The following is a 24,912-nucleotide window of genomic DNA, read 5'->3' on the forward strand; positions in this document are numbered from 1 at the left end:
TCGGCATTTCTCAAAACCCAGAGAATTGCACACAGCTGAATTATTTCTGCTATATGCAAATTTAAAAAAACAGTACGAACCAGGAACCAAAGATGGAATGCAAACCATGACAAGAGATCTAACTGTATTACAAATGACTTACATAACCACACTTTGGGAGGCGGGTTATGGGGAAACTGTCGAGTAGATATGGTAAGGCCAAATAAAGACAAATAGCCATACACTGCACTCTAGTTGATAAATATTTTTCTTGTAGGGGTATGGTTTAAATTCCAAAGCCACTTTACACGTACTTTTTGTATACATATACACTTTATATTTATAGTAGGATTGATCAAATAATTAAATATAATGAGTCCCCTTTTTAACAGTCAGAGATCAAATTGAAGGGGAAATGCTATAACACACCTCATGGTTGTTGGACTGTTGTCAGAGGTGTCAGTATGAATCAACATGAATATGTGCCTATAAATATGTGTGTGTATATATATGTATACAGATTGATACAGGAGTAAGTGTGGCTATGTGTATACATGGGTCAGTGTACTTTATTCCCTTGCTCTGTCTGCTGAGAGGACCTACCAGCAGTGACATCCCAGTACCCACGACCAACCTAGTACCCAGATTTTGGTTTTTAAATACCACTCTCTAAGGAAAGGGACCAGGGCCTTGGAGAAGTGGTTTATTTCAGTGCTGGGTCAATGAAAATATAAGATGAGCCTAAAGCATTTTTTGGTGTCAGAAACTAAGGAAATGCCCTTAAGAAGAAAGAATTTTTAAAAGGTGGGCATGTTGAAAGGACTTAGGAGCCAACCTGAAAGATCTCAATGACCAAAACTGGAACACTTTGAATCACCATAAAATAAATAGCAATAGTTATTAGATTATAGCCCAGAGAATAACATTAATATCCATGAATCCATACCAATAAGAAATAAGTAACTGAATAAATGGCAAAATGAGCAACTCTTTCTTACAAAATTCCAAATAATAAATGTGAAAGGTGAAGGAAATAGCAGATCTCATGTCATTAGAATATCATGGTAGTAATTGCTACAGATAAGAGCAACTGAAGAATGCTAACATTACTGGGAGCAACAAGGTATTTAGCTCAAAATCTACCCTCCTTCCCCCAAATATTTGTTAATTTTAAAGGGAAAAGTTAGCAACTTCACGGAGAAACCAGACAGACACCACCTTAACTAAGTGATGAAGGTCAACATTATCAGTAATAAGAAATGGGTACTTTGAGACTCCTGGTGTGATACAGTAAGAATGGCTCATTACCTCTGGGATCATTAGCCCCCAAATCTGTAAGCAAATCTAATTATGAGAAAATAGACCCAAACCAAGGGACACTATACAAACTCCTTGACTCTTCGACAGCGTCAAGGTCGTGAAAAACAAGGAAGGACTGAGCTGTCACAGGTTGGAGGAGGTCAAAGAGATGTGAAAAGTCAGTGCAACTTGGGATCCTGGACCAGAATCAGGACATTAAGTGGAACAACCAGTGAAATCTGGGTGAAGTCCATCAGTTAGCTAATAGTATTGCGTGACTGTTAATTTCGTCGTTTTGATGATGTGCTATAGTTACAGAAGCTGTTAACATCAGGGGAAGCTGGCTGATGGGTACACAGGGATGCTCTGTTCTATCTTTTAACTCTTCTGTAAGTCTAAAATTATTTAAAAATTAAAAGGTACTTTTTAAAAAGCTAAATGATACACATACAAAGAAGGGAAAAGTGATGTATGCTTTGATGGAAGGTTGGCAGTGACTGGGTGAGATGAAGGGACGTCAGGAGCAGAAAGGGACTTCGTGTACTGATAAGCCACACCTCTGCCTAGAGCTGGGTTGGCTGGGAAGGAAAAGGACTTGGCCAAGGACTCGATGCTGGTAGCTTATGGGCAGGACTAGCACATGGGATCCAGGCTCCTCAGGGGCCTCTTAGTTCCTCCTACCCCCTCTCCCCCCGCCTCTCTGCCCCAGGGGAGGATTTTCCCACGACTGTTCTGACAATACTGTTTCTGCTTTACCTGTGTTTTGAAGTAGATTTCATGGTCCTGGTTAGATTCCTTGCTGAGTCAGACAGCATCCATGCTCCCTATCGGGTGTCTGTTTTCATCACTCCACCCTCCAGGTGACGGCTTACATATTTGTCTTATTCTTTTTAGCAGAAGCTGGAGACGAGCAAAAGGCCTCCGTCTGGAACTTCCACTCCCTCCAAGAGCACCTCGCCTACGCTCACGCCCTCCCCTTCACCCAAAGGGCACACAGCCGAGTCCTCAGTGTCCTCCTCCTCTTCCCATCGGCAGTCCAAGAGCAGTGGGGGCTCCAGCAGCGGCACCATCACAGATGAGGGTGAGTCCGCCAAGATCCCAGAATGACGCCCTTTCCTCTTCGCCACTGGGACCTGCAGGTGCTCTTGATTGCAATAGCCGTCCTAAGTCGGGCCTTGAAAATTTCCAACAAAAATTCCTATCCCCTTTCTTCCCTGATCCCACCTTGTATTTTTATCTTTCCTGGGCTAATGGTATGGGAAGCTCCTTCAGCTAGTGCTTGAGCATAGGTGAGTTTTGTGGACATACCCAAACACACACTTGTAGACATGCTTCTCCAATACCACTTATGGACCTTGCCCTGAACCTTGTGCAAATCGGAATTCTGTCATTTGCAAGTAATGCAGTGTCACTCAAACCAGTTTAAGTGAAACCGGTTGGCTCGTCAAGCGGAAGTGTCGAGTGTGTGCTTCAGGCATGTGCTGATCCAGGTACCTTGGGCATGTTTCTCTCCATATCTCAGGTAGGCTCTCTCTCATCTCAGTGGTGGCAAAGTTGTCCCCCAGGAACTTCAAGCTTACTCATTTTCCCTGCTAACTTGGCCACACCAGCAGAAAGCGTGCTACCTTCTGAGCAGGTCCAGCAAAATCCTGAGGTGAATGTCACTGGCCTGCCTTGACTCTTTTTACAGTGATAGGTCATTTGTCCATCCTTGACCGTGTGTCCGTGCCAGTGGAATATGCTCATTGGTCAGGAGCAGGTCTCGTGTCTGCCTTTGTAGCTGGGGTCAGGGTCTGCCCTGCAAACTCGGAGAGAAGTGGCTCCTCAAAGGAGAGTCACAGTGCCATTTTCAGAAGGAGGAGGGCACGGGTGGTGGGCAAACAGAGGCAGTAGCTGTCCCCTGTAACCAGGACAACTTTAGAACCTGGGCACATGAACGTAAGGCCCTCCTGTGGGGACAATGCAGAAAGGCTGATAGAGTGGAGGCCCAGCTGCAAGGCCCCAGATAAAGATAGGAAGAGAAAAAAGACAAAGGAGATGAAGAATCCTGTCCTTCAAATTGCCCTCTGTTGGTTCCTGGGATGGGGGGGCGGGGTGGGCGGGAGGGGAGTGGAGCTTTGGTGAGAGATGGGGCTCAGGCAGGTGCAAATCAAGTAGTGTGTCAGAGAGGGGAGAGAAATCTCAGGTGTCGGAGGGCCTCCCACTCACACGAGGGCGCCTGGCTACGGGGAGGACGGGGCTGAGTGTGCTCTGCCCAGCAGGTGATAAGCTGAAACCAGCCGCACTGGCCATGGTCTGGACTGAGCTAATGAATGCATGCTGCTGTTGGCATCCTCTTTATTTGGGGGCTGCTTTTATTGTTTTGTGATCTCTAATGCCATCATGTATAACCGCTTCAGAGTCACTAGCAACCCCATTCCTCCCCAGCTGTGTTTTCTATGTGGAGTGTTGGGTTCCCCACTCATGAATTCTCCAACCTTGGAGGCTTTTAGGAATTCTAACTCCTAGAGGTTCCGTTAGGTACTCATACCCCATCTTTCTGCAAAACACTATTGAGACCATGGATATCTGAATGCACTGCCCATACCTATTCTTTTCCCTCCCCCTCTTCATTTAAAAAGGTTTGCAAAGCCCTAGTCATGATAGAAACAAAAGAGGACCTGATAGCAGTTTCTTTTTGGATGAATTTCTCTGGTGTAGAAAGCCTGGTTTTCCCTTCCAGAGTTCCTCTGTCCTGAGGCAGCAGGACCTTTGTCCTGTGGCCATGAGATTGTCACAGGACAGAGCTGCAGCCCAGCCCCCAGACAGCTACTTTTTATGACATTTGTGTGGGAAATGTGTGGCCCCAGTTGCGGACTACACGCAAGCCTTTGTCCAGCCCCATCTTTCCACCAGCTGCCCTCTCGAGACTCCCTCTCTGGGGAGACGTCACCTGTCTGGGTGTTAGGATGGCTCACAGTCTGGCTGGGAATTCGGGTGCGGGCGACAGAATAGCAGTACAGGATTGTGACACAGATGGGAGCCAATCTGGGTTAGCGGCAGAGCACAGGATAGCTGGGCTTCACCGAAGAGCAGGCCTTCTGGCCAGAGGGCTAAGGAGAAGCAGGGCAGTTGCGGACCAGAGTCAGTCATCGAATTTATAGGAAATATACAAGCCAGTGATTAAATACAGCTGTTAAAAGTCAAATTACAACAAAGCAACAACACCTATGTGTGTATTATATATAATACCTATATAATAAAAATATATGTATATATGTTATATAAAAAATATATATATAAATATATGTAAATCTATATAAAAACACATGAAAGGAGCCAAAAAAGTCAAATTACGTGTATTTACATATTTACACTAATTAAATTAAAAGTACATGGTATTTAAAACAAAATATATTATTAACTTGTTAGTACATTTTACGAACGTCTGTGCTCTTTATGCAGTAGAAAATACTATATAACGAGACGTTACTATGCACATTCCTTCCGAGTTCCACTTTCAGGAACATGGGTTATGCTGGTGGCTTGAAATCAGCCAGCAGGGGGCATTGACTCCATGACGTCAGCAAACAGCCGGTCAGGGTTTGGTTTGTTGTGTCCTAGAGCCTCTGATGTCATCTAGACAATGTTGGAGAGAGTTAAATGTGTGACTTGTGCAAACAATTGAGAAAACAGTCTGTCAGGATTTTAAAACCATTACCTCACGCAGCAGACTGGCTCCCATGAAGGTCCTATATGCATCCTCATTGTTCCATCTCATCTTCCATGTGTCTGTAAACAAAACTGTCCTACAACACCCGTGTTGGGGCTATAGTCCTTGGCTCTGGACTAAGAGGAGGGCAAAAACCAGTGCGAGCTTTCAGTGAGGTGCCCGAGATGCTGCAACCATTGGCGATATGGAATTTGTAAGAACCAATGTTGTGTGGCATATTACTATATGTAAATTGGGCGCTACATGTCCCTTACATGTGTCCCTCAGTGAAATCTGCAATAAACTTACATAGCTACCTCCGTACGCACATACATTTCCCTCAGGGAGCCGGCTATTAGCCACCTAAGCAGCACACTACTGCGGGGAAAGCCTGTGTGTGGAGGGAAGAACAGAAGCAAAGCGTTGGTGTCATGAAACTGTCAGTGTCTTCTGTACGGGCTGGGACTTGCTTCCTCTCGTCCATCCTACCTAAGTGGCACTCTCCTGTGAAGCCTTTTCCAGTCCTTCAGGCTGGTCAGCGGCCTCCCTGTCCCCCGATCCCCTTGTTGATATCCCTTGTCATAGCACTTGTCACCAGTGAGAGACGTGGTGGAAGGGCTGGGGTGTGCAGCACAGGCCAGGGAGCTGGACTGCTCAGTGTGAATTCCTGCTTTGCCACAGACCAGCAGTATGATCTCATCCAAGATGTGGTAGCCCACCTTTTGACACCTCATTTCCTCATCTGTAAATGGGAACGATGATAGGATGGCACTTGTGTGGTTGTTGTAAAGAGCAAATGGGTTATCCTTGTGCAGGGTGCCTGATGGTGCATCAGCCTCCTCATGTTATTTCCCCAGCCACACTGAGCTCCTTCACAGCATGGATCTTTCCATCCTTGCACTCCCAGCATGTAGTAGGCATGTTGGTAGCTGCTGTAGAATGAATGAGTTAAAAAATGAACTCAGGGGGCACCTGGGTGGCTCAGTGGGTTAAAGCCTCTGCCTTCAGCTCAGGTCATGATCTCAGGGTCCTGGGATCGAGCCCCTCATCGGGCTCTCTGCTCAGCGGGGAGCCTGCTTCCTCCTCTCTCTGCCTACTTCTGATCTATCTGTCAAAGAAATAAATTAAAAAAAAAAATTGAACTCAGGCCTCCTAACCTCCTGTCCACTCTTCTGTGAATCACACCCATGGCCCCAGGACCTTTGCACTTGCTCTTCCTTCTGCCTGAATACTGCCTGCTGATCTTTGCATTGGTATTACACAGTTAATTCCTTCATTTACTGCTCAAATGTTACCTTATAAAGGAGCACTCCGTTAACCACACTCTATAATAAACAACGTTCTCCCATTCTGTCATCTACCCCTGCCCTGCTTCATTCATCCTCATCGCCTTTGGCCTGGCAGCCTGCTTATCTGTTTTGGTCTCTATTGAGTCCCTAGAGCCTAGTCTAGTAAATCCCCATCGAATGGGTGAATGAATATTTTTTCAAGCCACCCCCGCCCCCCACCGATGCTAGTCTTGTCTCCTTTCTTCGCCCTCCCTGCTCTGAAATCTTGCTATCCACAATTTTCTGTTTTCCCCTGCTCTGTGGCCTTCTGGCTCTGCTCTTCCACTCAGATGTCTCCGTCCTTCCTTTGGGGAGCCCACAGCCTCCTCACACTGAGCCAAACTCCAGTTCTGGTCTGAAGCTACCTGCTTGTTCTCTTAAGTTTCTCCTCCGCCTCGCTGACAACTTGTTGGCATTAGCATTTGCTGCAGGTGTAGCTACCAGCAGTCAAGAAATCATAGTTAAAAGCTGTTCTTGGACAGAAAGTGGTGTTTTAGTCCCAGCTGCTAGAAGCCCGAGAGCTTGGAAATTGCAGCCATTGGAGGGTCATCTGGCCACGAACCTCCCCATCTTCTCTGTCCAGCTCCCACTTTGGGGTTTGGGGATGGGGAGGTGTCAGGGGCGTGCCCTGAGGGGAGGCGTGGCTGACAGTGGCTCAGGCCTGCGCCCAGCTGCATCCCCACATGCTGAGCTTCGATCTGCTTTCCACCTTGGGAATTTCTTGTGACATTTCATTTGAAATAATGTTGCCACTGCTTTATGAGTTTGAAGACCACTGTTCTGATGCATTTTGCCAAATTCTAAAATATCTTTTCACATCTTTCCCTCTCAAAGATGAACTGACTGGAATCCTTAAGAAATTGTCACTTGAGAAATATCAGCCCATTTTTGAGGAGCAAGAGGTAAGAATGTTATTTTTGAATGTCCATCAAATATTACTGTAAAAACAATAAAATATATGGGTTTTTATCTTGCAAGCGTAGATTGATCTTTTTCACTGAGACAGCTGAGGAAATGGGAGTTTGTGTTCCGCACATTTAGTTCAGTTCATCACAGTGAACTTCTGGGGGCCTTATGGCTTGTTTTGTTGTAACAGAATTTTGTGATTTTGCGCACTGCTCTTGTTAGTAAAGTTTGTGTCTGTCCTGCACATCCTTTTGTTGAAGGGGATGGACTGACAGGCTTTTAGATCTAATGCAGGTCAAAAGGAAATCCTAATGACTCCAGGCTAAGTGTCTGGATGTAGGATGTCTGTGTTAATCCGAGAGAGTTCCTTTTGCTTAAAAGTGCTCACAGTCACATTAAAAAAAAAAAAAAAAAAATGACCGTTCTGCCGTTTGGCAGTTTCTCAAAATGTTAAACATAGAATTACCATGTGACCCAGCAATCCCACTCCTGGGCGTGGGCCTAAGAGAACTGAAAACATATGTCCACACAAAAACTTGCACACAGCAGCCTTATTCATAATAGCCAACAAGTGGGAAATGGCGTAAATGCCCACTAAGTGGTGACCGGCCAGATGTGTTACTGCCACAATGGAATATAATTCGGCCGTCAAAAGGAAGAAAGTGCTGACACACGCTATAACACGGCGGAGCCTGGAACACACATGCTGAAGGGAAGAAGCCAGACACAAAAGGCCACATATGGTGTGATTCCGTTTATATGAAATGTCCAGAATAGGCAAATCTGTAGAGACAGAAAGTAAGTAGTGGTTGCCAAGGAGTGGGGGGAGGAGAGAATGGGGACTGACTGCTTATACGGGTGTGGGTTCCTTTGGGGAGTGATGAAAATGTTCTAAAATTGAGCGTGATGGTTGCACAACTCGGAATATACTAAAAATCACTGAATCGTCTGCTTTCTTTTTTTAATTAAAAAGATTCTTTTTCCTTGGGTATAGTTGCACACAGTGTTGCATTAGTTTCAGGTGTGGAGCTTGGCAGTTTGACAGGCTTATCCTTTCCCCTGTGTTCACCACAAACGTAGCTGTCCTGCATCGCGGTACATCGCTGTCACCATACCACTGATGAATTCCTTAGGAGCTGTACACTCTAAATGGGCAGACTGTATTGTAAGTGAGTTATAGCTCAAGTTTTTGAAAAAAAAAACTGACCATTTTGGCCCCATAAACTCCTCTGTAGGCCCACTAGCCAGCTGGTGTAATCACTGGGTTGGAATATTTCTGAGGCCCGGTCGAGCCCATGTCAACTGTTATCATGACAGTCGCAGTCCTGAGACTCGCTCACTGTCCCTGCAAGCTTGAGATGCTGCTGAGGGACTAGCATTTTGTCTTGAGCAGCAGACAGAGTGAAGCAGCCTTCTTCCTCCCTTGCTTTCCTGCCGTAGCCAGTGGGTCCTTCCTGCCTCTCCAGAGTTTTAAACCTCCATAGCAATGTTTCTCATCACCAAGAAATCTTTCCTGTACACCGCTGGTGGCCTGCCTTTGTGTGCTGTGTTCCATGCCCTCTTGGAGTGTGCAGGGAACACATCTCAAAGTGTGCTTCTGTTTCTTGAGGTGTCTCTGTGTCACAAGGCAACATTCGTCCTGGGTTCTTAGTTGCATCCCCGTTTGGGAGCCGGCATGTCCGGGGGCACACCTGTCATTCACCATTCTCTGGTTCTTGGCACTGTCCCTTATAGGGAACTAAAGTATGTTCCTGATGAAATATGACACTTTCAGAGTTTTAGAGGGAAGGGAGACTATGCAGAGTTGCTGTGGTCTCTATAGCCTCTGGGGTCAGGGAGGGTGCTGAGGCCTGGGGCAGCCCTGTGGGGAGAGCTGGGAGCCACTGACTGGAGGCTTTCTGTTTGTGTTGGGTGGGGTGAGGTTAACCGAACCAGCTCAGCTGTCCCCCTGTGCTCAGCTCCCCACTGGACCACGTAGAAGCTCGACAGCACTGTGTGAGAGTTGTTGTCTGTCCATACAGAGATCCCGTGTTCCCTGGAAGGCTTTAATGGGAGTCGGGTTTTAACATCATGGATTGCCCCTGCCCTCCCCTCCACATCCATTCCTGCACTTCTCAGTCCTTAAGAAACTCCTGGCCTCCTGGCATGCAGATAGAACTTTTCCCTTACTTCCAGGGCTCATAAAAATGTCTTCCCATTATATGCTTTTAGTCCTTGTTAAGAATTTGGAAGAAGAATGAAGTAAATATATTTTCTCATCCTTTCAATATTGAAACTGAAGCAGACTAATAATTTTCATCTCTCTACCGATATTTGGATGGATTTAGCTACATATATTGAAAAATTCCAGGGAGTAGTATCTTAAACAAAATAAAAGGTTATTTTTCCCACAGAAGGTGTTCAGTTGAGTCACCAAATCTCCTTCTAGCTCTCTGCTCCACTAGGGTATATGGCCCTCATCCTCAAAGTCCAGAATGACTGCTAGAGCTCCAGCCATTACCTCCACATTCCAGGCAGCAGGATAGAAGGAGAGAGCAAAATGATACCTGCTCTCCTTTTTTTAGAGAGACTTCCTCAAAGTACCATAAACCTTCTTATATCTCATTAGCCAAAAGTTTGTCAGTTGACATACTCATATGCAAGGGAAACTCAGAAATATAGTTCTTTAGCTTCATGGAAATGCCTAGCTGACAACTAAGATTCTATTACTAAAAAAAAAGTATTACTAAAAAAAAGTAGGGCATGAATATTGAAAGGACACAGATGTTTCTGCCTCATCCTGCTAACCCTTCAGAAGTGCTCACGTGAGGAGAATTTAGTCTGGTTCTCTCCACCTAAAATGAGCTGTGAGGGTTTGGTAGCCCCCAGGATTGATAGAGGTCAGAGACTGAGAAGGTCCGTTCATCTGGGGATGCAGTAGCATATTGACTGGTGTGGTCATTCAGTCAGCCAGCAAACACAGCTCAGGTCTCTGCCCTCTACCAGGCCCTCTACCAGAGCCTGACCCTAGCAATGGCAGAAATGCCCAGAGCATTCTGGGAGCCCACGAAGGGCGTCTATTGAATGAGGGCCAGAGGAGACGTTGACTGAGCATAAACTGACCTTTGAGGGAGGGGAGCAGGGTAGAAGGGCGTCTGGGAAGAGGGAGCAGACATGCGCAGAGAGCCGTCAGCACTTTGGCCTGTTCAGGGCCTGAATGAGGCTGGTGTGTCTGGGGCAGAGAGCAGAGCCTGACTGGGCAGGGCCTGGCCGGCATGGACGTGATCTGTGCACCGTGGTCCAGAGATCTCTGGCCTCTGGTATGAATGGCGGACCAGGGTTGGTGGGGGAGTTAGGGGCAGATTCACAGGAGATTCCAGTCAGAAGAGGGTGGCCGGGGTGAGGGGTGCCATAGGCAAGAGGTGCTGAGGAGCTGGCCACGGGGACAAGCTGGGGGTGGGACCGTGGGGAGAGGGGAGTGTCCGGCCCAGCCAGGGGCAAGCAGTGTCTGTCAAAATCATGTCATCTGCTCTTTCAGGCCCTCTGCCCCTTTTGAGCTGTAAAGTCCCAGAGAGACGCAGGGAGGCACCTCCCAGGGCTTGGGGCTGGGGGTGGAGCAGACCCTTCCCCACCAACTCAATCCTGCTTCAAGGTTGTTTTAATCCAGGAAAGTAAAATGACTTTTTAAAATAGAAAAGGAAAGATGGGGGACATTTTTCAGAAAAAAGTTCCTCTATCTCCACACGCATCAAATGTTTCAAAGAAAAAATTTTAAAAATCTTGTTCAGTATCTCTGAGGGAATAGAAAACAAGCCTGCTTTTAAAGTAAAGAACTAAGGGTTTTCAATAAGTTATGAGAGTTTTATTTTAAATGACAGCAATATCATATTACATAAAACTGTAACGTTTTTGTAATTTATTTAGTTTGCAAAGCTTTGTGGAAGCCCTCTTGGTAGGCCGTACAACCACCAGTAAGTTAGGTCGGGGGAGGATTCATACATTTCAGGTGGGAAACTGAGGTAAGGTTCCTGCCCAGGTGCCCCAGGCAGCAAGTGGGGGTCGAGGCCCTGTCTGTCCGCGTCCAGGCAGCATTGGCCCTGTCCCGTGCACGGGCTGGAGAGGTGGCTGTGGGCAGCCAGCTCCCTTCCACTTCTCCCTGATGACTACCATTTTGGGGTCTAATTTGCAAGGGCCCATATAGGGGACAGAACCCCTTAATTCTTAGGGAACATGAGGTCACATTAGCAAGGAGGCCGTTGCCCCCAGGAAACCACTGGAGGGAGGTCAGTGGCTACAGCTGCAGCATCAAAGGGTGACGTAGCCCCTCAGAGAAGAGGAGAGACTATGGAGCCCACAGCCTGGGTTCCAGTCTTGGCTTTCACTGACTGGTCATGTGACCTTGGGGACTGAATCTCTCTGTGCCTCAGTTTCCCCATCTCTCCCAAACAGAGGATAATAATCATCTCACCTTATGTCATAAGGCTTAAACGACTGAGTCTGTGCCAAATAGTCAGAAAGTGCCTCACACGGTGTTAGCTTTTGTGTCCTCCCATCGTCACCTGACAGTGAGGCTCCAGGACAGACCTGGGGTGTGGAGAGCTGGCCTCCACCTGCTGTGCTTGCTGCCTCTGAGCCACGTCTGACCTTCGCAGGACAGACACGGCAACATACCAGTCACATAGTAGGGCAACCTGTTGGTTCTTCGCCTGGAGCTGAGGCCCAAGCTGGGATGACAGAAATGTCAGGGTTTTCCCTATAGCAGCCAAGGGTCATGTGGCTTTGAGATGCCCTTGTTCTGAGCCTTTCTCAGCTTCGGTTCTCCGTGGCCCTTCTTCCCTTTATCACTTCTGCTTGCTGACTTGCTCTCTCTGTCTTTCCACAGCCTCCCTCTCCCTGGTCCTCGGTGGGGGAAACGTGCTGAGTCCCACCATATATGTGCATTTTCTGTGCGGTTTCCGATCTCTGGGCAAGTCCAGCCACCTGGGATCAAAATTCTAAGAGCAGCCTTGGATCTGCAGCATGCCGGCCACCCAGATTATGCTCTCAGAGACTCCCCTTCCTTGCGCAATGGTCGGGAGTCTGTCTTTCCACAGTGCCCCTGTCCTGGGATTCCTAGGCCTAGAGCTGAGGAGAGTTAGTCCTTCTTAATCCTTTCAACTAAACTTTCATCATAAAGTTGTCATAAAGTAAATCATAATTAATTCACTGCTAATAAGCACTAATAGCTCATAATCATGATATTTCTGGTGTGGATGGGGGAAAAAACGAGGCGTGGCACCCAGCAGATGGTAACAAATCCCCCTTCTCTCTTTCTAGGTGGACATGGAAGCCTTCCTCACACTCACCGACGGCGACTTGAAGGAGCTGGGTATTAAGACAGATGGATCCAGGCAGCAGATCTTGGCAGCGATTTCTGAACTGAATGCAGGCAAGGTATTGTTCTCAATCCTTTTCTCCTGTTTCAAAGAGCAGAGAGCTCCACTAAGAGCCTTACTAAGCCCTCCCGTGTTCCCGAGGATGTCTGTGGTCTGGTTTTGTCTCCTCTGGCACATCTGGCAGAGGGCGGCCCCATGGGCACACTTCTCACCACCGAGCGCTCCCCACCTCCTCGTTCCTTTTCCAGATCTCTCTTCCCATAGAGTTAGCAAAAATACTCCCTGTGGTCATTTCAACCCATGTGGCTGGGTATTACCCTCCAGCGTACAGTGGAAGCAAAGCCGTCGTCTAAGAGGGGCCCTGGAATCAGGCCTTCCTGGGGGTGAGCCCCCTCCTCCTCTTACTTACTGTGTCCCCTAGAAGTCATCATCTCCCTGAGCCTTGCTTTTCTCATCCACTGGGGGTGGTGGGGTCGTGCCAGGACCAAAATGCTTAGCAGCGCCCCTGCCACACACAGACCCGTCAATCACTGTTGTTATTGTTGGCATCCTACATTTTTGTCTAATGTTAAATTTCTGTTTCACCAGCTTTAAACCAAAGATTAACAATGCACTCCCATCAAAGGCACACATGCAAGAAACAATTAAAAAAAAAAAAAAGCATGAGAAGCAAATCACCACTTACTTTGCAAACCTTAGCCCAGTTGCTGTTGGGCTATTCAAGCTCCTTGCTTCCTGGTTTATTCCCTAACGTGGGATGGACGTTTCTGTCTCCGACAAGGGATAGGACTTGCTTACCTATTGCTGTTTCACGCTCGGCCTGACAGCCCCCCTCTTGTTAGACAATCACGCTGTGTCTGGGGTTTTGCCATTACAAATAGCACTATAATGGATATCTCTGCCTTGTTCCTTTCTCTTCTGTTGTTTTGTTCCTCAGGCTGTGTTCCACAACTCGAGGTCGTGTCAGAGAGCGTGACCGGTCTTATGGTTCTTTCTGTGTATTGCTGGGTAGGCACAGAAATATTGAACAGACTTAGAGTGCCAGCAGCAAATAAATATTCATGTAACCCTTTATCATTCACAAGACGCTTCCCATACGTTTCCCCAGTTAATCCGGAGGCCAGATCCTCACACTTGCATTGTCCAGCTGGCAAGGGAACAGAGCCTCGGGGAGGGAGGTGTGCCCAGGTGGAGAGGCGGGCAGGCAAGCGAGGCAGGACCTGCACCCGGGTCCTCTTCATGTGTTCCCCCAGCTCCATGCTGGGCGCAGGTGGGCTCCTGCTGGCCCCACTGGGGTTGAGGGGAGGCGCGGTCAGGCCTCTTGCTGTCGCCGTCATCATTATTATTTCACCTGTTTACAGGCTGCAAGGTGGTCCTTCCAAGTGATTTAGTTGGCAGTGCTTCTGGCACCTATGTTTTACCTTGAGTTGTTACTGTCTGTTCTTTTTCTTCTGTAAGTGGCCCGTTGCTAGACACAGCTCATCTGTTCCGTGGGCCCAGGCTGCCTCGCTTTACAGTCAGGGAAGCTGAGGCTCAGGGGTAGATAGTGAGCCCCGGCTCCCAGACCAGCACTGTTTTGGCTCTGCTATGAGATGTGAGGAGAGGGCGGGGGTGGGGGGGGTGTGAGGCAGTCATGGGAGTTGCTGGAAGTTGCTAGAAGTGGACCAGTCTTGGAAGGTAGTAAGGGCTTAGCCAGGGAGGTGAAGCCCCAGGGTGGTGCTGGGGCATCGACGAACCAGAGCAAGCACTAGTCTTCGGAGCATTGATTTATTTATTTTTTTTTAAAGATTTTTATTTATTTATTTATTTGACAGACAGAGATCACAAGTAGGCAGAGAGAGAAGGAAGCAGGCTCCCCGCTGAGCAGAGAGCCCGATGCGGGGCTCAATCCCACGACCCTGGGATCATGACCTGAACTGAAGGCAGAGGCTTTAACCAACTGAACCACCCAGGCACCCCCAGAGCATTGATTTAGTCATGAAAAGTAGCCCTTGGATTCTCTGCCGTGTCCCAAGCGTGACGTGGATGTTGACCTCTGAGACGACTTTGTGCCTAGCACTGCTCTCAGCAGTCACGTCTAATCATTTGCTTAACTTCACAAAAGCCACTGAGGCCGGGTCCAGTTCATAAGTGAAGGAATTGAGGCAGAGGGAGGTTAAGGAACTGGACTGAGATCACAGTACTGGTAAGTGGCAGTGCCCGAATTAGAACCTGGAGTTGGTTTGTCAACCACTATGCTGCCCTGCCTTGGGGTAAGCCACAGATGCATATGAAGGAGAGCTCCTGATCTTGAGCGAGGGTTGGAAAGACAAGGTCCTGGAAGACATCCCCAAGGAGGTGGCAGGAGGACTGGGATGGAAAGAAAGATGGGAAACTTTGGGTAGAGGGTAGAAGAGTGCAGACCAGGCAGAGGGAAGCTCATATGCAAAGTCCCTGTGGTGAGCAGAGGTGCAGTACATTTCAAGAACTCAGGGAGTGCTGGACCTGAGAGCAGGTGGTGTGGTGTGCGGGGAGCCTGGATGGAACAGATGAGGCCCCCAGGTGGTTGAGGGTGACCCAGTCAGGTAAGGGCAAGGGCTTTGGGGAGCAGGTGGCTGAGTGATAGTAGGGGAATTTGGCCCAAGGTTTGCAGGACCTTTCCTGCTTCTGGCCTCCAGAAGCCAGACGTGTGAGCCAAAGAGAGCATGGAGGTGGGGGAAGCCAAGCCAGTTGAAGAAGGACAGGGAAGGTTCTAGATGTAGCACCAGTGAGGACCATGGAGGGCTTGGGAGGACAGGCCAGGAGCTGGGTGTCACTAAGAGCCTAGCCCAGGGCATGGTAGATGGTAGCTGCTAATGCTTCCAGAGCCTCCCCTCTGCCCTCAGTGATCATGGCCTTTGTGGTCCAGGATCACAGAAAGGAGGCAGACTGGACTGGCTTGTGAATCTCAGGAACATTAACAGCTATGATCAGAGTGGATGATGTGGCAGCTCAAGCCAACTCCAAAGGAGAACATTTTTCTTAATGTTTGCCCTGACCGGGACCTTTTTCATTTTCTCTCCCATTCATTGCCCCCATACTCTATTCCTGTAACAGTCTGTGTGCTGCACCAAACAAGGCCCAGCCTAGAGAAGCAGAAGCATCAACAGGTTCGTGGTTCTTAGTTCAGGCTCCATCTCCAAGGACCATCTACCAGGTGGCTCAGGAACAGCAGGAGCTGGTTCTCACAGCCTCGCGGCTGCAAGTCCCAGACCAACCTGTCAGAGTGGTTGAGATCTGTGAGGGTCCCCCTCCAAGTTGCCCACTGCCATCTTCTATCGTGTCGTCCATACTTTATCTTTTGCAACCCAGCCTCAGCCAAGAGGGACCCCCTCGGTGGCTCTGATGCTCTGGACACATCCAAGAACCCAGACCAGGACCCACGGGAGGGAGGCCCAGCTTTCCTTGTCCACCAGTGTCTTCCTGGCTGTGGTCTGCAGCATGGTGGGGGGGTTGTGGACCCCATTTAGTGGTTCCCCAGCAGCATTTTAAAAAATAGAACAGCGTAGAAAATGTCAGCATTCTTTGCAGGTAGGAGGGTAAAATTTGTTTCAGTTGTATGTATTTACACATAACAAGGTTATGACCTCAAATGTGTTTCTTGCACAGTCAAAAAATAGTTAGAACATTTTAACCTAAAAGGTTTTGTGTTTGTTTTGTTCTGTTGGTGAAAATACCAGGAAAGCAGCATGGGTCCGCAGCCTTACAAGCCACGGGCCTTCTGGCTGAGCCTACCCCCCACCGCCAGTATGCAAGTTGTGATGTGTACTCGAGTGGGCTTATTAGTTGACTAGTTTCAAACAGTTTGTATGTTGGAGAAGGTCAACCAGAACCTTCACCTGAATTTCACCTTTCGTTGGTCCAAAGCCATTGCAGTCTTGCCATCTTGGATGCGTGTGTATGATTATCAAAGCAGCACACATTCATTTTATGAAGTTTGCAGAGTGCCAGAGAGGGCAAAAGAGTTCTTAGAGGAATCACGATCCAACCAGCCAGAGGCCAGTGCTGTTCACATTTGGGAAGATCACTGCAGTGTTTGCTGCCAAATATTTTTCTCTGCGGAGATAAATTTGGATCTATAATTTTACCTCCTCCTTTCTTCATTTAACATTAAATATATGCAGTTACCCGTGTCATTAAAAACTCTTTTTAATAGAATACATTTGCATGGATGTACTAAAATTACCTTATTTTAAATCCCTACTTGTTGGATATGCGGATATCCGAACTTTCTATTAATAGTGCTGCAGTGGGCAACTTTGTGTATAAGGCTTTCTAATTATCTCCTCAGAATAGATGTCTAAAAGTGGACTCGTGGAGTCAAAGAGTCTAAATCAAGGTATAGGGCACTTCCTCCTGAATTACTTTCCAGAAAGAGCCAGTGAACTTCCCACCAGCTGGGGGCATGTGGCTCCGGTGTGAGCAGATCCCCGCCAGCACTGAGTGCTCTCGGTTTGCTCTTAGATGTTTATTAATTTGGAGGCCAAAAAGCGTGCCTCATTTTAATTTGTATTTCTTTAACTACTGGTTAGACTGAATACTTTTTCTATGTTTCATGGCCATTCGCTTTTTGCTTTTTAGGAATTATCAGGCAGGTCCTTTGAAGCGCAGGGGTTTCTAAGGGGCAGTTATTGTCATCGTCTTCAGTCAGCGTGGACGTGGGGAACAGTTATGGTTTTCCTTGTCTAGGGCTCTCTCCTTAGTAGGAGGCAGAGTGCTGGAACCCTGGCTGGCCCTGACCTCATCTCTCGGATGGTTCAGGCTAAGGTCGCATGTCATAGCCACATGGCCATCGTTGCTCCTCTTTTTAGTTTTTTAGCCTTCTGCAGTTTGCCCAGTGTCACCCTGTTCATTATCCCGGGTCAAGCCTCCTCACAGTCCCAGCATGTCCTCCTGTCCGCCATTTGCAGATAGGAAGTCCAGCAGTGCGGGGTCTTGCCTGGGACGCCGCTGCGAGGGAACCGTTGAGTAGGGACTCGCCATCTTCTGACCCCACGTCCCTGCCTTGCCCTCTGCCCTGCAGCCTTTAGGTTTGTGTTGTTGGACTCCGGGGGGTATTTTTCTAGCTCATTTCACTTAATTGGAAGGATTGGCATGCCGGGCAGTCTTACTGCCTGCTCAAGTGTCTGGGAGGCCTGGATGGTGGTAGAGGTCCTGGCTCAGGGCTCACGGAGGGGTCCCCTGGGGCCCAAAGAGTCCATGAAACGAAAGAAGAGAAAATTTGAAGTCTGAGCTCACTCAGTGGACTTCTTTTTTTCCCTTTATACTCTTAGCAGAGAACAGTCTGCCAAAGATTATTCATTTTTAATCTGCTTTACATTTTGACCACATTTGTTGGTTTTAAAAAATATGTGTTTAGTCCACACTGCTATCCTCTAGAGGACAGGACCTGTCAGCCTCCTGCTGCCCACACAGGATCTGATGTCACCAGCAACCATTTGAGTACTATTATTATCCCCATTTTATAGATAGGGAAACTAAGGCCCAGAGAGACTAATTGTCTTGCTCAGGGTCACTCAGCTAATAAATAGGAGGAATGGGATTTGAATCCAGGCTGTTTGGTTCCAGTCTCTGGTCTCTGCGTATTACTGCCTCCTGGCCAGGTATTCAGTGAAGATGTTCTCTGGGCTGAAAGAAACATCCACACCCTCCCTCTTTTCCCATCTCAAAACGTGCGTGTTAAGGGGTAGTGTTGTGGGGGGATAGAGTGAGACATGAATCATTGCCAAGAGCAATCTGACATCTTTTGGGCAAAGGGGAGTAGAGCAGTTCAAACTCCCTGTGTAGCAGAAAGAATTCCGCTCCCACTCAATTCCCTGGAAACCTTGAGAGCTAGAAAAACACACAGAGTGAGTTGGGAGGCAACCTCCCTTCCAGGCCATGTGACCTGGGCCAAGTCAGTCCTGCTCCTTGGGCTCTGTGTCCTGTCCTTGTCTGGGGGATTGGACCCCTGCATGTTGGGGGCCATTTCCAGCCTTGACATGCTGGAATTGTGGGTGCTGGGGGACATTCTGAGCCAGTGTGTTTTTATTAAACTCAGTACTCTTTTAATTAGATAATTCATTTTCCCCATGACACCCATGGGTTTCTCAAGTATGAGTTGAACATTACCAACACTCTGTCAATTGAACTAATAGTTAAAAGATTTAACAAGACATTGTGTCTGTTTTTGATTTCCTCCACAGGGACGCGAGAGACAAATTTTACAGGAAACCATTCACAACTTCCACTCTTCCTTTGAGAGCAGTGCCAGCAACACCAGGGCTCCAGGAAACAATCCCTGTACATGATCCTCCCTCCTGTGGTGACCAGCGTGAGCTTTCTGAATCCCAGTGCTGACCTCATGTAGCCCGTGCTCCAGCCACCATCAGCTCCTCCCCATTCCCTGAAACACACCTCGGTTGGTCACACTGCCGTGCCTTTGTCACGTTCCCTCTGCCCCAAATGCCTGTCTTCCCTTCTCTTCTCTGCTGTCGCAGTTGGTGATGCTCTTGCTGTAACAAACTCCAATGCGGTAGATTTATCCTCATATGAAGTCCGATATGGCTGCTTCTGCTTGGCAGGTGGCTTCCCACTGTAATTTGGGGACCCAGTTCCTTTCACCTTGTGGCCCTGTCATCCCCAGGGGCCTCAGCATCTTTGCTTCTTGCTGGCAGAAAGGGGAAAGGGGTGGTGGAGAAGGCACAGCCATTCTTAACCACGTTCCTCTCCACTATTCTTGCTCCATCCACTCCTGCTTAAGTTCCATTGGCCACCAGTAGTCACATAGCTCCACCTGGCTGCAAAGGAGGCTGGGAAATGTAGTCTTTGCTCAGGTGGTGACTGCCCAGCAGCAAGTCTACACTTAGCCAGGGCAGCGCCATGTTTTAGAGGAAGCTTAGCTTTCCCTGACACATCTTCCCATAAAACTTCTAACTTGTTCTTTGTGATCCAAGTCACCGATCCAGTGAAGCCTTCCTTGACTCCCTTACACAGAAGTAACTTTTCAGGCCCCAGGGTCCCTTACCGCTTGTTTATGACTCCGTCCTAACACTCGGCTGCACCGACTGCATACAACACACAGCAGGTATTCAGGATGTGTGCGTTGAATGTGTTTGTCTGTATTGCGATGGCAGGCTTTTCTGTAGGGAAAAAAGAGTAGGCCTGCTTTGTGATCTCAGGTCCCTCCTCCCTTCTGGCCGTCAGTGTCCTCACCTGCAAGATCTGGGGTCGGGCAGGAGGAGACTCCACCGATAGTCTACTCTGCTCACGCCATGTCGCCGTAGGCTCTCCTGTACTTCAAGGGGGAGCAGAAGACCCTAATATATTGCACTGTGGAGGGACTTTGGTGCTCAAATTTTCTAGACAAAGAAGCCAAGTGTTTGGAATTTCTTGTATGCCCTGTTAATGCTATGTTCCTCAGAAGGGAATCGGTCCTTACAGTTTTCTGCCCCTTTTACATTTGCGGAGCTCCGACAGTAGCTTCGAGAAGTGTTTTCAAGTGAGTCATTTGGCCAATGCTTGCTGCATTTGTGTAATGTTCTGGGTGCTGGGGCTACAGAGACAAGCTAGAGCCAGTCCCACCCTTGGGGACCTATATAGGCAGGAGAGGACAGGAATGGTCCGTCCCAACCTCAAGAGGCGGCGTGGCAGAACTCAGGCTCAAAGTTCACCAGGCTGGCCAGCTGCATGGCCTGGGACAGGTCACTTGGCCTCTTGCTCAGAGCTTAGAGCCGCTGTGCAGAAAGCTTTTAGTCTGTACAAAGCACCCAGTAGCCAGCAGCCTTCACAGAGTTCTTGTCTTTGCCATGAGCTCCACCAGGCTGTGTGCTGATCTCCTTGGGAGGTGTGGCCGCTCATGTCCCTCCCCAGCCATGAAGGCCTGCTCCCCCTCCATTGGCTTTGCGGGGCAGCTCTGACCACCTCATGTTTCCCCCACCCCTGCCTGTTGAGACAGCTCTTCCTCCCTCCTCCCATGCTCCCACCGGCAGCAGCTTACTTGCAGCACTCCTGGGAGGAGGCTGCACTTTAGCTGTCACTGACAGGCTTATTTGTAAATATCCCTCAAAGCCAGGCCTTTAAGGAGACATGGTCAATGTGCACGTACTGTGTGCAGCAGCTTGAGGTCAGTGTCATCCATCCTCTCTGTCACCTTGGAGAGCCCTGCACATCTGGAGACCCACAGAGTGAAGCTGTGTGCCGGTTACACAGCCTAGGGTGGGCAGAGCTGGCCCAGACCTGGCTCTGGTGGGCTTCCAGGCCCATGCCTTTCCACTGATCCACGTAGACTTCCGGAGCTGAAGGCACCGGGTATCCTCAGTATTGTAATGTACTGATGTCTCCAGGGCTTAGTTCTCAATAGGCCAAAGGTTGTTTGCCCCTGAAATACACTGGCCTCTGAGTTACATGCTCTGAGGTTCTGTGTCTGCTTCCTGCTGCTGTGCTGGTTTTTTCATAAGCCCCCTATCCGTGCAGCATGCTGCCAGCTATGTTTGACTGAACATGCGCCGCACACACAAACTGTGCTGGAGGGGGCAGCTTTCCTCATCTGATGGCCCAGACAGAGCGGGGCTGATTCCCATCTTGCAGATGGGAAAACTGAGGCTCAGGAGTGGTGCTTCTCTTGTCTTTTCCACTGGACTCAAGTGGTTCTAAGGCTTTTTCTCCCAGGCAGTTTGTGTGCTGCCCGGTGAGAGATTTCTGGCACACTTTCTGGGGCATGATCTTCCCCTTCTTGGTGACACTCCCCACCCTGCACATGTATTCTGCACCCCCCCCACCGGCCTGTAAGAGGCCGTTCTCCTCCATAGGAAGTGTTTCCCTTGCTCAGTGACCTGAACCAGCATTCCCCAAAGTGGGTTCTTTGGAACACTACTTCCATGGGATGTTAATGGGTTTTTCATAAAGAAAAATCAAGGGAGTGTGTATGTGAAAGTGGGGTAAGGCACTTTATGATCAGATAGGTTTGGCAGGCACTGGGTTAAAGCCCAGTTACATGATTGTCTTGCTGCAGGACATCTCAGGACCTTCAGCTTGCCTGCATTTGTAGGGCCTCTTGGAGGCAGCTGTGTAACATGTAGCATTTCCCATATGTTTGCTTACAGAGCACTTCTTATGGTGCTCTTGCAAGACAGGTTCCTGGGACGCTGTCTAGGAAGCCTTCTTTGACTGGGACAGTGGCAGCCATGAGGGCTCAGCTGCTGGGAGTCGGGTGAGGGGGCACTCAAGGGCTTCAGCTGGGTCAGGAGTCCTCAGTCCTCCTCTGTGCCCAGCATCTCCTGGCAGAGGGGCCCTGCTTTGGCAGTAGGACATCAGGGTTGGGGAGTCCCCTGACTTTTGGGTGATTGGGACCTGGCTCAGAGGACTCTCCATCTTTTGCAGGGGAGAGAGCTCTGTTCCCCAGCCTTAGTGCCGTAGCCCCACTGGTGTGTGCTGTGTGTTCATGCCACACCCCCCACCAGCCAGGGGATGCTCCCACCTCCTTCCTTCTGTGCCAGACCATTAGATAGAAGCCAGCTAGTTTTGCAAGGAGAATGCTTACATTCACCAGACATGCATTGAGCATCCAGCCTGTGCCTGCCCTTACTTGTGTTTTGGATCCAGAGATGAAAATATGCACATCTCTGCCCTCAAAGAGTCCAGAGTGTCTTAGAAGAGACAAGCATGTAAATGCATTGCAGTGCCGTGTGAGGAGTCTTATAATGAAGGCATGTGCTAGGTCCATGGCTCTGAGCCCATCATCTGTGACAGCTGAGGTTTGGCCCAGTAGGAGAGGGCTAGCAGATGAGGAAGCCAGCGGGCCCCCAGACAGGGACAGCCTGTTTGAAGTTGGTCTGTATATAACATTTGTGCACTACATGTTTGGGTCGTTAGATAACTGTTTTTCTGATTTGGGTTGGGTTTTATTGTTGTTGTTTTGTTTTTTGATTTGGGTTTTTTAAAATGCATAGAAACAGTCTGTCCCCTGGAGAGAGGACTGAATCTAGAGTCAATCCTAGCACTGGGTTTTTGCTCAGTCACTTACTGTGTAACAGCTGGCTTTTCCTCCTTGAATCTGAGTTTCCCTTGTGGTTAGAAGAGGCTAGTGCTCTCCAAGGTGCTGAAGATCAGATGCAAGTGAGAAAGCCCTTTTCACACCGTGTTTAGCCATGCAGATTTGAGAACTCTCCATTATGGTTGCACATTTGAAGTCAATCTCAACCTCCCTCTCTGTCTCCCCATCCTCCTCTCCCCTAGCTCCCACTTGCCCAGATGCAGCCAGAGCTAGGGAGGGGAGCAGAGGGTAAGGCCAGAAGAAGGGGCCTCCCGCCAGAGGGAGCAGCAACTTAGCTCGCTCTGCTGGCCTCAGAGTCCAGGGAAGCAAGAATTGTCAGAGGATCCCCACGCTCCAGCAGTTCTGACTCTGGGGGTTTGTGTCTTTGGGATTCCCAGCAAGGTGAACAGAAAGAAGCAGGAAGGCTTTCCAGCCAAATTGCAGGAGCTGATCCAGCAAAGAGGAAGCAGGAAACCCTTCCATTTTCTCTTACCTTGGAGCTGCCCAAGGACACAGCCATGCAGGCCAGGATCAGACTAGACAGCTGTGGGCACCTACACTGACCCATGCCGCCAAGAACACCTCCCAAAGCCCAGGACTCTTCTTGGGAAGATTTTGCAGCCCAGCCTGAAGGTGTTGTGAAGCATCATCCGTGCCCATCTGTTCTTGTCCATTTCAAGCAAGATTATTATGTCTTTTTAACTAACAGATCCTGTTCAACATGCAAGGACACCGACACCTGATGTTTTTTCCTGATAAAGTCAATACCAAATTCTGTAGGACAGGCCAGAGAACGAGTCTCCTCCCCAGGAGGTGGGAGATGAATCACCTCCTCTGGGCAGGTTCTCCTTAAATATTTCTGGAAGGCCTGCCAGACTCGCTGCTGGCCTCTGGGGGTGTCTGCTCCTCTGGAACATGCGGCCTAAGAGGGGATTAGACCCTGCCTGAAATTTCAGCCCCTCATCTAAGAAGCCAGTCTGTATAGACAGTGACTCACCAAAGCTTGGGATGACAGAAGGGAAATCAACACAGAATCACCGGTAGTGGGATAGAGCAGAAAGCCCAGTTATCTGTCTCCCGTTCTTTCTAAGGCAGAAACCACCCAGGGATCCCTCCTCAGGACCCTGCCCAGTGGGGTGAGCCAACCCCACCAGGTTCCCAGTTCCTGTCGGAGCCAGGTCCCTAGGGCTACTGGACAAAGGGCATGGCTGTCTTCTTCAGGGAGACCTGTCTCTACCCTCCAGGTGACTGGGCTAAAGTTTAGCCTTGAGTCCTCCACAAAGCTGCTGTATCCTTTGATTTGAGACCAGGTTGCCATTTTGTTTCAGCTCTCCCGAGTGTGTTCCCATGTTCCTCACCATCAAACATCACTTTTTATTATTATTTTCCTCATGAAGGGACTTGATTTCTTTAAAGGACTTTTGTTTGCCAAATGTGTATTAAATAACCATGGATTTGTCTTCCCATGTTGATTTTGCTCATCAAAGGCATAAATGCTGCTCAGCTTCCTTCCCGTGACAACCCTTCCAGTGCAGGCGCCCAAAGTGGGCCGGTGCGGCTGTGGGCTGCCCTGTCTCTCCCACACCTGCCCTGTTGGGCAGCTCTCTCAGCCCCTTCCTGCCAGGTCAGTGACCATGGCACACAGATTTTGTTTTTCCATCATGCATCATGTCCTCTTTGATCCCCATTATCTATTTCATCCAGTCCCCCTACCCACCACCCCTCTGGTAACCACTAGTTCTCTACAGTTAAGAGTCTGTTTCTTGGTTTCTCTCTCTCTCTCTCTTTGTTCCCCTTTGTTCGTTTGTTCTGTGGCATAGGGACATTAATCTCACCAAGGTCCCCCGGGTAACAGGGAACAGCGGGTCTGAATGCAGGGCTCACCTCTCACTCTTAGGAGGGGCCACATTTTCTCCAGGCCATCTTGCTGCCTTTCAACACACAGAGAAACATTAAATTGGTATGAGCCCTGCCAGTAACAAAAATAAAACCTGTTAGTCTGTATGGCTTGTTCACAATTTAAAAAAAATTTTTTTTGGCAGGCCGGTGGGGCGGGTGGGGGGGGGGTAGCAGGCTGTGTATGCTCATGAAACACTATAAATAGCTGGGAGATTCTCTTTGTTCTAAGAATTCTTACAAGTCAGGGGACTGCCTCGAGTCCTCGTCTTCTGCCATCAGTGCCTCATGGTGGCACACTCGGCGCCACAGAGCATATGTACAGGAAGCAGAAAGAAGCAGCCAGAGGAAGGCCAAGGTCTGTGGGGCCCCAGAGAGCAGGGCAAAGATCCTGGGGAGACCATGGGAGTAGACCCAGCTTTCCGTGAG

At 48.8% G+C, this 24,912-nt stretch overlaps 1 protein-coding gene across 4 annotated transcripts in view; it reads left to right on the plus strand.

Annotated features, from left to right (window-relative positions):
• ANKS6 (ankyrin repeat and sterile alpha motif domain containing 6) overlaps positions 1–19,104 on the plus strand; it is a 43,286-nt gene extending 24,182 nt beyond the window's left edge. Inside the window, exons 12-15 of one of the 4 annotated variants that reach the window (XM_046023339.1) lie at positions 2,173–2,359; positions 7,132–7,199; positions 12,499–12,615; positions 18,761–19,104. In XM_046023339.1, the coding sequence (XP_045879295.1) occupies positions 2,173–2,359; positions 7,132–7,199; positions 12,499–12,615; positions 18,761–18,865 (477 nt within the window). In that variant the 3' untranslated portion in view covers positions 18,866–19,104. Of the gene's footprint in view, positions 1–2,172; positions 2,360–7,131; positions 7,200–12,064; positions 12,275–12,498; positions 12,616–18,760 lie in introns of those variants that run through there. The other 3 variants (XM_046023340.1, XM_046023341.1, XM_046023342.1) reach the window with 3 other exon arrangements.
• The last annotated feature ends 5,808 nt before the right edge of the window (positions 19,105–24,912 follow it).

Source organism: Meles meles, chromosome 11, assembly GCF_922984935.1.
Source record: "Meles meles chromosome 11, mMelMel3.1 paternal haplotype, whole genome shotgun sequence".
Lineage (NCBI taxonomy): Eukaryota > Metazoa > Chordata > Mammalia > Carnivora > Mustelidae > Meles > Meles meles.